At 36.1% G+C, this 11,883-nt stretch overlaps 4 protein-coding genes across 4 annotated transcripts; 2 read left to right on the forward strand and 2 right to left on the reverse strand.

Annotated features, from left to right (window-relative positions):
• The first annotated feature begins 164 nt into the window (after positions 1 to 164).
• LOC106329366 lies at positions 165 to 1,538 on the forward strand. Its single transcript, XM_013768009.1, has 7 exons — positions 165 to 320; positions 527 to 574; positions 656 to 702; positions 847 to 913; positions 1,004 to 1,047; positions 1,147 to 1,204; positions 1,298 to 1,538. Exons 1-7 carry the CDS (start codon positions 261 to 263, stop codon positions 1,346 to 1,348), a joined length of 375 nt encoding a protein of 124 aa, XP_013623463.1. The 5' UTR covers positions 165 to 260; the 3' UTR covers positions 1,349 to 1,538.
• LOC106329365 (serine/threonine-protein kinase OSR1-like) lies at positions 1,404 to 3,003 on the reverse strand. The gene is made up of 7 exons (XM_013768008.1): positions 2,752 to 3,003; positions 2,467 to 2,655; positions 2,185 to 2,360; positions 2,106 to 2,148; positions 1,881 to 2,005; positions 1,735 to 1,779; positions 1,404 to 1,626 (listed from the first exon to the last, which is right to left on the reverse strand). Exons 3-7 carry the CDS (start codon positions 2,265 to 2,267, stop codon positions 1,533 to 1,535), a joined length of 390 nt encoding a protein of 129 aa, XP_013623462.1. The 5' UTR covers positions 2,268 to 2,360; positions 2,467 to 2,655; positions 2,752 to 3,003; the 3' UTR covers positions 1,404 to 1,532.
• A 151-nt stretch (positions 3,004 to 3,154) lies between these two features.
• Positions 3,155 to 7,092, forward strand: LOC106329367. Its single transcript, XM_013768010.1, has 2 exons — positions 3,155 to 4,710; positions 6,847 to 7,092. Exons 1-2 carry the CDS (start codon positions 3,319 to 3,321, stop codon positions 6,874 to 6,876), a joined length of 1,422 nt encoding a protein of 473 aa, XP_013623464.1. The 5' UTR covers positions 3,155 to 3,318; the 3' UTR covers positions 6,877 to 7,092.
• Positions 7,093 to 8,680: 1,588 nt separating this feature from the next.
• On the reverse strand, positions 8,681 to 9,367 carry LOC106334071. The gene is made up of 2 exons (XM_013772425.1): positions 9,228 to 9,367; positions 8,681 to 9,147 (listed from the first exon to the last, which is right to left on the reverse strand). The coding sequence occupies exons 1-2, from the start codon at positions 9,346 to 9,348 to the stop codon at positions 8,840 to 8,842; spliced, it is 429 nt and encodes a 142-aa protein (XP_013627879.1). The 5' UTR covers positions 9,349 to 9,367; the 3' UTR covers positions 8,681 to 8,839.
• Between the last annotated feature and the right edge of the window lie 2,516 nt (positions 9,368 to 11,883).

Genomic DNA, 11,883 nt, shown 5'->3' on the forward strand with positions numbered 1-11,883 from the left:
AAGGTTCGCTCAACGATGTCGTGACCGTTGGCGAAACAGGCCTTAAAACTGGTTTGGGCTATTCTTGTTGAAAATTAGTTGGGCTTTATAATGATATAAGTTTACTTAGAGTCGTGTATTATTGGGCTTAATATTCATAAGCTTTTGTCTTAAACGGTGTCGTTTTTGACTGGAGAGCGCTTCAGCTTCTTCTCGTCGGAGTCAAGGAGGCCGAAGACAGAGAGATACTCAGCGGAGGAAGGAGTAGGCAAAGACTGAGGATGGAAAGTTTGGACGCTAATTTTCCTGTGCGCCATAGAAAGGTCTCACTAGAAACTAAGGTAATTTTCAAATCCTAATCGAATAATTTTCTTTGGATTTTTCTTTTTCTCGATTCTTAATGTGAAGGTTATTTGATCAAATACTGTGTGTAATCTGTTATTTTAATCAGGTTTTCGATTTCTACATCCATTCAGTATGTTAATGAAGTACTTTTCTGTTGTCAAAGATAAATCAGATATTGTTTGTTTTAAATTTGTTTTGAAAGGGAAACAAGACAGAGATTGTGATCTGCAGCTACGAAGATCATATCCTTGTGAGTGTGTCTGTTTCTAAGACCTTACTTCGTCTGATGTCTAAGTCTTAGTGTCTGAAGCTCGACATAACTTTGTTTCAGGTCATAGCAACACAGATTGGAGCCATGGGAACTATATTGCACGCAAGGTGTCTCTCATTAAAAACATCTTTCTACTAGTTCTTGAGAAGTGAACTTGAGAGTTCTTGATTTAATACATCTCTTGTTTTCTTTATAAATCTAGTGGTTGGTAATGAACATCTGGGTTATTATATATGTTTTTTTGCTGACAGGAAGGAAGAAGGGATGTCTGTTGAACCAACATTTAGTGTCTCGGTGATATTTGGAAAGCGTGATGAGGTAATAACCTTAATCATATTGTAGTACATTTGTATTGTTAATACCTACAAAAATCTCGCAGTAGATTTTGCTCACTATGTTTTGTTGAAGCCAATGATGATAGCAACTGCTCGAAGGCTCATTGACCACATAAGGTCTCTCTCACACCTTCAATTATTGATTCTTGCTCCTCCTCCGTTGTGAATTTTCTAATGTCTGATAAAGCTGATAGCAATCTCATTTGATTTCTTCAGTTCTTATGTTCTCTCGAAGACGCTGGTTCTCTCACTTGGTCTCAAAGATCATTCCTCGGTAATTTACACTTTTCTTGGAAACAATTGATTTAGTTATGGAAAAGAGTCTGCATAAAACCATTAATAAGATTCTGTGTTTCTTTCATTGTAGGAGACGTTGAAGGAAATAGTAGCGGCTGTGATCGAGAATCGTCTTTGGTAATACATTTTAATCCGTTGAAAGGATAACGAGAAGATGGTTTATGTTTTGCTCTTGGTTGATATAACTAGTGAGTTGTGGTGTCATTCAACGATATAAAGACCTTGTTTTGATGATTACCAGAAAAGAAAATACACAAACTGAGTACCAGAGAGCAGTGATGATTAATACAAATAAAATGGCATCATTATAACTTTACTTTCATTGGCGGATACTTGGAAAATGGGGCATGACCATGTGCAAGTTCAAGTGCCGTTATTCCAAATGACCATACATCTGCTCTGTGACAGGGAAGAAATGTATCAGACAATACACCTAAGTGATACCATGAAGGGAGGCAATGTTTTAGCCTGAATGCAGAGTTTAGAATTTACAGCGTATCAACTTACTTGAAATCATATCCATGTAGTTGCTGCATGACTTCAGGAGCCATCCTATGTAAAACATATATGAATCATAAATAATGTCTAAGATGTATATTCACATATGCCAGGAGAACATGGCACTACTAAAGTTGGAAGAAAAAAAAAAGTACCAGCATGGAGTCCCAACGAATGTATTTCTGGAACGTTGTCTATCTCCTGTATCGAACATGCAAGCTGATACTCCAAAGTCTGCTAACTTAACCGCACCGTTGAAGTCCAATAATATGTTTCCAGCCAGCACAGGAAGCCATATGTATTGGTAATGCATCCTCATCACTCAACAATAAACCAAAACGACCTTCGCCGCAGTAAAGGGAATTATTGCAGCCATATACCTTGACATCCCTATGGATATGTCCATGAGCATAAAGATACACAAAGCTTTCAAAGTCTCACGGAGTAAAGTAGCGATAACAGGCTCCTCGAATCCATCTTGATAAGAAGACTTTATTATATGGAGACAGGATCCTCCAGCAATGTAAGGCATCACAACCCATAGCTGGTGGCCCGCGGTAAAGGAGCAATGAGCTTGTAACAAATTCGGATGGTTGATCAGACTCATTGTTTGCACCTCTCTCCTGATCCCATTCCTACATACCAATTCAATCTCTACTCATTCACATTAACAGTGACAAATAAAAAAAATCACAATTCAATTTCTACTCATATATTATCAAGAACCTTGATAGGAACTACCTCGTTAAGCGGTATGCATGAAGCTCTGTACACAGTGGCACTAACACCATCTCCAATCTCTTCGTTTAACTTGTAGTCTATTGCATCGAGAGGAAACTTCTTCTCTGAACCAGACTTTATAGTTTTTCTATACTATGCAACCTTTGACACCGTAAGTTCCAATTCGCCAGCATTTTACGCAGAACAAACCTGAAGATATCATCAATCGCATATAACCTAATGAATCTATAATCAGCAAGTATAAATTACGAAGAGAAGATAAAAACTCTTTCGATAACTCCTTACGAATTCGAGATAAACAACAAACGCAAATCTGGGAGAAGAAACGACGCTGAACTCAATTGCGATCAAAAGAAACGGCGTTACTTAAGATGACTTCTCCTGTTGATGTCACGCACAAGCAAAAGAGACTGTATACACCGCCGTCAATTACGGCGAAAACAGCGGCGGAGATAGATAAATTGCGATCGATCTGCTAAGGAAAACAAATCATTTGAATTCGTAGCACGAGAGTATCGCTTTCTCGTCTTCTTCGTTTTTTTTTTTTTTTTTTTTTTTTTTTTTTTCTGTCGTCTGGTTTTCGCTTAGCAGAATTGATCTCGAGCGTCAAGCCCAGAGAAACGGTTTAACCGTGTCAATATCAGAAAGCCGGTTTTGCTGGTTAATTTGTGTACCGGTTTCGGAACAAGTTACCAACAAGGAAAGAACACGCGCTCAACCCTTTTTCTCTCTCGCGGCGAACTTCAAACCCTTGTCTCCTCTGCATCAAATCGACGGCACAACCGTCGACTCTGGCCTCCGTCGACTTTCCAGACTCGACTGAAGCCTCTCTCTCCCCAGATCGAAGATCCAATGACTCCTCCGCCGACGGATTTGGTTGACCAACTCCGCCACGAGATCGATGAAGAAGCTCCTTCTCCGGCCATCGTTCTTCCTCCTGTCTCTGGGCCTCTCAGTAATGCTGCTGCCAGTGTTGTTAACACCATAGAAGAAGAAGCGGGTGATAACGAGACTGATGAAGAAGCGAGTGATGACGATTCAGATAAAGGTCCCACCTTTATTCGCTCCTTGGGTGCGTGGTCAAAGCCACTTCATTTCACGCCACCACCGACTCCTCCAGAACCTGCAACTCCAAGGTTCGGAGATACAGAGATGCTACAAAGTCAAATAGATTCATTCTGGCCTTCAATTAGCGAAGCTATTGTCAACGGTCCTAAGAAGAAGGGTCATCTGATGTTTCCTAAGAAATCAGTGACGCAAATGCCGGTAGATAAAATTCCACCTCCAGCTCTCAAGGAAGATGGTAGTCTTCGGTTTCCATGGGCTGCCCGAATGAACCAATCTTCTAGAAACTTATTTCGTGCCACTGAACCAACATACCGACTGGATGGAACTCCTCAAGTGACAATCCCCTCCAAGGTACTTAAGCTAGGACCTGAGAATAAGGAAGAATATGTTGTAGGACAGTTTCATAGGTGTTCTAGCCCGCCTGGAGGTCTTATTCATGCTGTGTTGAATAGGTTATGGGGTCGAGAATGTAGGATAACCTGCCGAAAGTTAGGGGATTCGTCGTTTTTGTTCCATATTCCTCATGAAAATACTCGTAAATGGGTTATCCAGCGAGGTGTGTGGCATGTTGATGATTGCCTCCTCTTTGTGTCTCCTTGGAATCCGGTAACCTCTTTCAAAATCCCAGAGATTTCTACGCTACCAGTGTGGGTCAACCTCAAGAATATCCCAGATTCATGTTTTTCTAGGTTAGGCATTAGTCACATAGCATCGGGTTTGGGAGAGCCAATGCTTACGCACAAGCCTCGCTTAGATCCAGCAAATATGGGAGAAGCAAAAATTTTAGTTGAAGTTGAGTTAGATAAGCCATTTCCGAAGCTAATTGTGCTTGATGACAAGCAAGGCAATATCTTTTTAGTGGAGGTGGAGTATTCTTGGATTCCAAGTGCTTGTGATAGATGTGGAGCACTTGGCCATAAAGAGAAAAGGTGTTTACTGCCTCCTAAGCCTCATGATTCTGCTACTGTTACTAAGGAACCTCAGGTTACCAACGAAGAGATTCCAGTGGTGAATATAGTTCATTTGGCACAGAATTCCTTCAGTACACTTGTCGAAAATTTGGAGCCATGTTCGGGCTCGCTCTCTACCCAACAAGAACTTGAGACTCCAGAAAAGTCTTTGATTACTACACCTTCTGAGGCTGCAGTTGTCACTCCTTTCACAGATTCGCATGAGGTACATTCTACTTCTTGCTCAGAGATTGATGTCACTATCCCTATGTAGCAGCTGCAAATGTTGCTCCCTCTAATTCACCTATTATGGAAGCCATTCCATCACAATCTATCATTGTGGAAGACCCTAGCTTTTCTGCAAATGAGCAAAAAATTGACCCTACCACTCCTCCCACTCACAATCAACAACAATTCTATAGAGAATCGGAGATTCCGGTTACTTATGGAAAAGGAGCTGGTTTTGATGTGGTTGGAGAGTCTTCTGGTTATAACTTAACTAGAGGCGGAAGGGAAATAAAACCAACACAAAAGTTTCAAGATATGGAATGGACAAATGTTAGTGGAAGAGGTAAAAGAGGCCGTCGTGGCCGAGGGAACCACAATCACTAGTTAGTGTCTTTTTGTTTCTGTCCTTCTAAGATTCAAATGTGAATCTTCCTCTAGAGTTTCTCTAACTCTATGCTTGTTGCAAACTTTTCCAAACTTGTGAGTTAAACCTCATACTTGTATTTTCTTATGCATTTTAATTGAAAGCCCTTTTTCAAAAAAAAAAAGTTACCAACAAGGATTAGATTAATTTTGCATGATACCCGGAAAATAATAGAAAAAATTACATCTACACATACTTCTGTCTATTTACACTTACACATATTTTTAAATATAACTTGACAATATATATATATATTTTTTTAAAAATATATCAAAAATAAAATAATGAAATTTTATTGATTAATGAACCTAAAGATTCATTAATGAACTTAGAACATGAGGAGAGGTAGATAGGAGATTGTGGGATCAGATGACCCCACTCAGATTGGAGAAAAAAAATTAGTCAATTTTTTTCTTAAGTTATTACAATATTTAGTTAAAATATAGCATTTGACTCTACTAATTTATGTATAAGTTTTCATATGTCTCCATTAAATTTGTAAAAAAAAATATTTTTGTAATAATAATATATACATATTAAATTTTAATATTAAATTTACATATTAAAACTCCAGTTAAAAATAGTTCTGACTCTGCCACTGCCCTATGAGGTGAACCGAAGAATAACTCCACATAAAATATTTAATGAGGGAAAGTTAGGTTGTTGAGAGACACAAGACTCTCAATATGATTAGGGAAACAATAAGCAAATACCCATTGTTTGAGTTTATAACCACGCTTAAAATTGTCAACGTACCCAGTTCCTTCAAATCTGATCTTCCTCGTACATTTTTTCTTTGGATCATAACAAAAGACATACGCCTCTTTGTCACCACACCACATTGTTAATGGTATGAAAATAAATTCACCAGTGTCATCATTAATACCACTTAGAATATATTTCACTAATTCACCAGTGTCATCATCGATACCATTTAGAATGTAGTTCTCGTTTTGTTGTGATAGTATATTTATACTATAGTCACATGCTTCAATTGGATCTTCTGGGGGAAAAGGCACATGGAACTCTTTGTATGACCATTTTTCTTTGTCAACATCTTCAAGGATCCATAAAATTATAAAAGATGATTCTTGACAAATACGTGCCACTTTGCCCTCGTAATTTACCAGAGCATGCCTTGTTTTGTGACTAAAATGCGGGGGCATTTGGATTGGTTTAAACTCCTCAGACCTCACATCAAAACGCATTATGGTTTTTCTATCTAGACCTTCGCGATAAATATACAAAGGACATCCACGATCAACAAGAGTTCCATAATATTCATATCGTAAATACGCTTCATAAAAGATGAACCCGTTGATGTATTTTCCATTATTCGTCTTGTAATGCATAGGACTGTTTTTAATCAATCTCCATGATTCTTGAGCTCCTAATGTAAGAACTTGAGGTCTGGAATCAGAAGTATTTGACATACAAAGTAGCTTATATGTATCTCCAATAGGATCATATCCTAAATAGCTTCTTGTATGCCATGAATCTTTGGGTTTGGGTATGGTTACATGTTGTCTTATGGTAGGATTCCAGATCACAAAATAATTTAAATATTGGAAGGAGATCAAGCCAAGTATGGACTCAAAATCATTGATGAACCGGTCTTCTTTTGGGAGGGTGATATGGTCCATATGATGATGAGATAAAGACTTTTGCGCTAATGAGAAAAATAACCAGTTGTCCTCTTTTGTAAAACAGAGTTCAAGATACGGACGAGTTGATGACTGAGTGGCGAACGAATTAATGAAACTTGGATCTGTAGTGGTAGAGAACCATAACTTTGATACACATCGAAACCTTAGCAATGATTTCGCTGGAAGTCTCAGTAATATCTCCCTCATGAGATCATGAGGAATATCACACTCACCATCTCTTTCATAATTTTTCTTGTCCTCTTTATTTTTCATCACTCCTAGTTTTAAGCCCATACTTTAATTTCTCAATGATCTCTTTGTCCGTTTAAACCTCTTTATAATGACATTATACAATTATGTAAGTATACATAGAGATCTTTTCTATAAAATTTGATATTGACATAGTATAAATTAATGTACTAATCTAATTTAAAGAATGTATCAAATCTTTGTTTTCAAAATATGTTAATTATAGTTTTATTTCTTTATAGATTTAACTGTAACTAAATCTATAAGAAATCTTTTACTGGTGTTGTTATGAAAAGTATTTTATAGGTATATCATATATGTTAGATTTTCTGAACAGATTTTTTATAAGTTTTAGGGGTTAGTCTTTAATCTAAATTAGATTACAATTTATTTTTATTTTTTGATAATGTAAGCTAACTTTCCCATAAAAGTTTATAAGTATAATATTAAACTTTTTTATATAATTTTTAAGAATTACCTAGTCTATCTTAAGTATTTTTAATGATTATTTAATCAAAAGAAACTCTTTTTTTTTTTCTCAAATAGTGCAAGTATCATCATTGCTTTTGGACAAACCTTCTTGTTGTGTGTGTGTGTGAAAGGAGAGTCATAGTGGATTAATACAACCCAATCCAGCCGACGACTCTAATGAGTTAAGCTCATAATGGGTCAATGGTGAAAGGCCAAGCATATTTATATAGCAAATTGGTTAAATGGTTGAAAACATATATCAATAAATCCGAAAAGATGAATTAGTCATATATCTGATCCAGAAACTGGAGTACAAATTAAAATTAACCCTCAGTTTTCTTTAAATATTACAAGTTTATGCCACTAGCTTAAACCATGTTTAACACTTAAATCAAACCATTTAAATCTAATTTAAATAACTAACCAAACCGTACGTAGTAGTTAACCCAAACAAACGTCAATTCAATAATATTACTAAAACCAGAATTAATTAAAAATATTAACTATTCATCACCTCTTCCTTTAAGGAATCCAAACTCTTATAAATTTGGAATCACACCAAAAATAGAATGGTATCTTATTATCGTACACTGCTCCACTATAAATTTTTAACTTTCCTATGGCAAACACAAACCATATAATTATCATATATTCAGTCAATGAAAATTCAACAAATAATATATTATTAGTTCGTTATTTTTCGGATTACAAAGTGAGCATAAAAACTAAGAATTGTTTTTTTTTATGATTTGAATAGGATAACTCCAATTATTATTATATATCAATCATTTGGTCAATATCGACCAACAAACCTTTTCTATATCACAAGCATTTGGTCAATATCGACCAACAAACCTTCTCACGATACAATTTGTTTAAATATAATAATATATAATTAGTTATATGGTAAATATTAAAATATATATTTACTAATTATAAAAACAAATAATTATTTTGAATCAAAAATAAAAATAAACACCCGCACGGGTGTGCGGGTCGAAATCTAGTAATATATTAAACTCGCAATGGAATAGAACGGATCAAAGTATGTCGGGTGAGTCAATTTTTACCATAAGTATAAGGAGTAGGAGGCGTAGAATATGCTTTTCTGATTGTGTTTTAAAATCTTAAAATTAACTTTTGTTTATCAAGCAAGGGATACAAGCAATCCGACGATTTCATTCATCAGTCCAATAGAAAACTAAACCATTTCGACTCAATCCACACGACGAACCATAGATATTAAATTAACTTTTGTTTATTATAAATACTAAGCATGTCATGCCGCCGACTTTTATTTCTTTAGATAAATGTAAAACTATAGAAATTATAGTAACTTAGTTGGTGCTGGAGAAGGTTACGCGGAGGACGCCGTAAGTGATGTTGTAGGTGATGTCGTTGTTCTTGTACGCCTTGTACTTGAAGAGAATAGAGCCGTCGTACTCCCTCGCCGCAAACTTGAAACTCAAGCCAACCGCACCAGGTTGAACTTCCTTCGCGGTAAACCGAACTTTGTTGAGATGGATATCGAATGTGTCCAACTTCGTGCAACCGGGTATATCGATTTTCACCACAATCTTCCTCTCAGTGGCCGCCTTTATCGCATATGCTTTTCGGCTACCTTGTGTTACACAGGGATTGAAATCTAACAAACCAAAATGTAAATCAATTTAACATTTTGGAAAAAGAAAACAGAAAGAGATTTTGACAGCAGATCGAACTTACGCGCAGCAGGGTCATTTACGATATCATTTTCCTCCTCTAGATCAATCACAAAGTGATTTGGCTCTTCAGCGGAGCTGCTGGAAAATTCATTTTTTTCTAGACCAGATTTAGGGAAAAACATTGTGTTTTTGTTTGTTTAAGAAAAGATATTAGTGATATAGATCGATGAATATGAGTAATGCGTATATATATAGGATTTTGGTACATACAATTTAATGCTTTTTTTCCTTTTCATTTTGTTATTAAGATTTTGCTAATTCAGAAATTTTTATGATTAACATGGCAGGTACACTTGGTTTAATTTGATTGGTAGGTATATTTGGAATCATGTGGTTATTACGTTTGAGTTTAATTTGATTGGTTCAATGCTCAACAACATGTTATTTTATTTTCATGCAACGTTTTTGTTTAATGTATTTTTATTGGTTCGTGTACTCATATTTCCTTTTTGGTCTTTGCCTACGTACATGTTCAGAGTCTTCAGACCTTCTTCTCGATTTGGCTTTCCCTTTTCTTTTTTTTTTTTGTGTGAGTGAGAGAGAGTTTAAGTATATATGAACATTTTAGTAATACCTACAAACATAAATTATGAATGTTTAACCAACTCTTCAAACCTTCTTCTTGATTTGGTTTTCCCTTTTCTTTTTTTGTGTGTGTGACAGAGAGTCTCAGTATAAATGAACATTTTAGTAATACCTACAACATAAATTAGAATGTGCTTTAACCAACTCTTCGAACCTTCTTCTCGATTTGGTTTCCCTTTTCTTTTTGTGTGTGTGTGACAGAGAGTCTCAGTATATATGAACATTTTAGTAATACCTACAACATAAATTAGAATGCGCTTTAACCAACTCTTCGAACCTTCTTCTCGATTTGGTTTTCCCTTTTCTTTTTGTGTGTGTGTGTGTGTGTGAGAGACTTTCAGTATGAACATTTTTAGTAATTCCTACAAACACAAGTTATGAATGCACTTTAACCAACTGTTTTCTTGCAACTCCAAGCCCTCAACAACCTGTCTTGGTTTTTGTAAGAATGAAGACTTGTAGTTGGTACTAGATATATAGTTCTACTATATATAAATGTACCCCGAAAACTCATTTTCACTCATCTCTCTATCATAGCATATAGCATCCTCAAAGAAAAAACAAAAGGAAAACTTCTCAAAATGAGTACTATCACGGTTGAAGTGCCGGATCATCTAGTATTGATTTGCAGGACAACCAACTGACGACGTGTAAGTTCTCATTTTCTCTTAGGACGAGCTATTGATTTTGACCCGACCGTTGCATCGTACACGCTGATCAACCAGCTTCACACATTTTACGCTTTTTATGAATACATCAAACCGTTTGTAAATTTCTTTTGATTCGAGTAAAAATGGAGAATACGTTTTCCTTAATGCGATCGTCTCACCAATCATGCATTTTCATTCACCCTCTTTTTCTTTTTTTTTTTTCCTTTTTTTTTTCCAAACTAAGAGAACGAGAAGATCATCACATGTCCTCTGAGTTTTCGCGTTTTCGATCCATAAAAGTTGAAGGGCTCATCATGAAAATAAATAAAAGTTGAACAGTAAACGACTTGTCCTCTGAGTTATAGTATTTTAGATCCATTAACATATTATATACATCAAAAGGCTCATCATGAAAAGACATAAAAGTTGAAGCTAAGTTGCATGTAATTCATACGTATACAGTAAACGACTTGTAACGTTTATAATATAAATAATTATGGCAGGTGAGAATCCCTTCGTCAAAAGCGGGTGTAAAGGGATGATAGAGATTATGAAGGGAAATGGGATTATGCTTCGGATTGACCTCCCGGGGAGCAGGCTTAGGATTGATCTCCCTGGGAATGATTTGGAATTCACCAAAGAAGGGGGAAGGCTAATGCTCACTGCCACCGAAGATAACGACGTGGACTTCACCCCCCGCACATATCGTATCGAGGTTGTCTACGACCCGGCCCATAAAAAAGTTAACGTTATCGGCGGCGGCAGCACCAACGGTGTGATGTGGATCCATTTTAACATATAAAGTTTGATTAAATTCTATGTTCGATGATATCATCTATTTACAAATAAAAAAAGAGAGTGTGAAAATAGTTTGCTTAATTACTTTGTGCCAAGGATGAGCCTTGTGAATTCAGTGTAGTTTGGATTCATGCAGTTGATTTCCTCTCGAGTTGGTGTTCCAAGAACCTATAAACACACAATAAGAAATAGTAACTGCATGTAATCAATGGATTTAACATGATTACCAAAAAAAAACTTTATTATTATTGTTATTATTTTCTTTAGTGTTCTAAATTATGAGAACATATTCTCATGGGATGAGTGAGAGAACATCATTACCTGATATGTATAGAGTTTGACGTATATCATGGGCATCCTCTGGTTAGCCCGACTGTAATGCTTTGAGACGCGATAGACAGTCTCAGGAAAGTATTCAAGGACCAAATTGAGATACAACTCATCTTTCTTGGTCGTTGAGAAAAAGCAATGCTTGAGGGACACAACATTAGAGCAATTACAACAGTTTCTGTTGTTTCTAAAGACTCTGCCTGTGTACAAGTAACAAGACCCATGAAACAAAGTTAACGAACTTTGAGTCTTTGCACCAATCTCTCCGCTCAGTAAAATCAACTATTAAATGTA

Source organism: Brassica oleracea, chromosome C3 (assembly GCF_000695525.1).
Source record: "Brassica oleracea var. oleracea cultivar TO1000 chromosome C3, BOL, whole genome shotgun sequence".
Taxonomy (NCBI): Eukaryota; Viridiplantae; Streptophyta; class Magnoliopsida; order Brassicales; family Brassicaceae; genus Brassica; species Brassica oleracea.

What these genes read in the sequence shown, in the direction of transcription:
- LOC106329366 (XM_013768009.1), top strand. Translation starts at nt 261, where the DNA reads ATGGAAAGTTTGGACGCTAATTTTCCTGTGCGCCATAGAAAGGTCTCA. An exon ending in AGGTCTCACTAGAAACTAAG is followed by an intron (nt 321 to 526) that starts GTAATTTTCAAA and finishes TTGTTTTGAAAG; the next exon opens with GGAAACAAGACAGAGATTGT. An exon ending in TATTTGGAAAGCGTGATGAG is followed by an intron (nt 914 to 1,003) that starts GTAATAACCTTA and finishes GTTTTGTTGAAG; the next exon opens with CCAATGATGATAGCAACTGC.
- LOC106329365 (XM_013768008.1), bottom strand. Translation starts at nt 2,267, where the DNA reads ATGGGTTGTGATGCCTTACATTGCTGGAGGATCCTGTCTCCATATAAT. An exon ending in ATATCCATAGGGATGTCAAG is followed by an intron (nt 2,006 to 2,105) that starts GTATATGGCTGC and finishes CTTCCTGTGCTG; the next exon opens with GCTGGAAACATATTATTGGA. An exon ending in TTCGTTGGGACTCCATGCTG is followed by an intron (nt 1,780 to 1,880) that starts GTACTTTTTTTT and finishes TGTTTTACATAG; the next exon opens with GATGGCTCCTGAAGTCATGC.
- LOC106329367 (XM_013768010.1), top strand. Translation starts at nt 3,319, where the DNA reads ATGACTCCTCCGCCGACGGATTTGGTTGACCAACTCCGCCACGAGATC. An exon ending in CTTTCACAGATTCGCATGAG is followed by an intron (nt 4,711 to 6,846) that starts GTACATTCTACT and finishes TTTGTAAAACAG; the next exon opens with AGTTCAAGATACGGACGAGT.
- LOC106334071 (XM_013772425.1), bottom strand. Translation starts at nt 9,348, where the DNA reads ATGTTTTTCCCTAAATCTGGTCTAGAAAAAAATGAATTTTCCAGCAGC. An exon ending in CGTAAATGACCCTGCTGCGC is followed by an intron (nt 9,148 to 9,227) that starts GTAAGTTCGATC and finishes TTGGTTTGTTAG; the next exon opens with ATTTCAATCCCTGTGTAACA.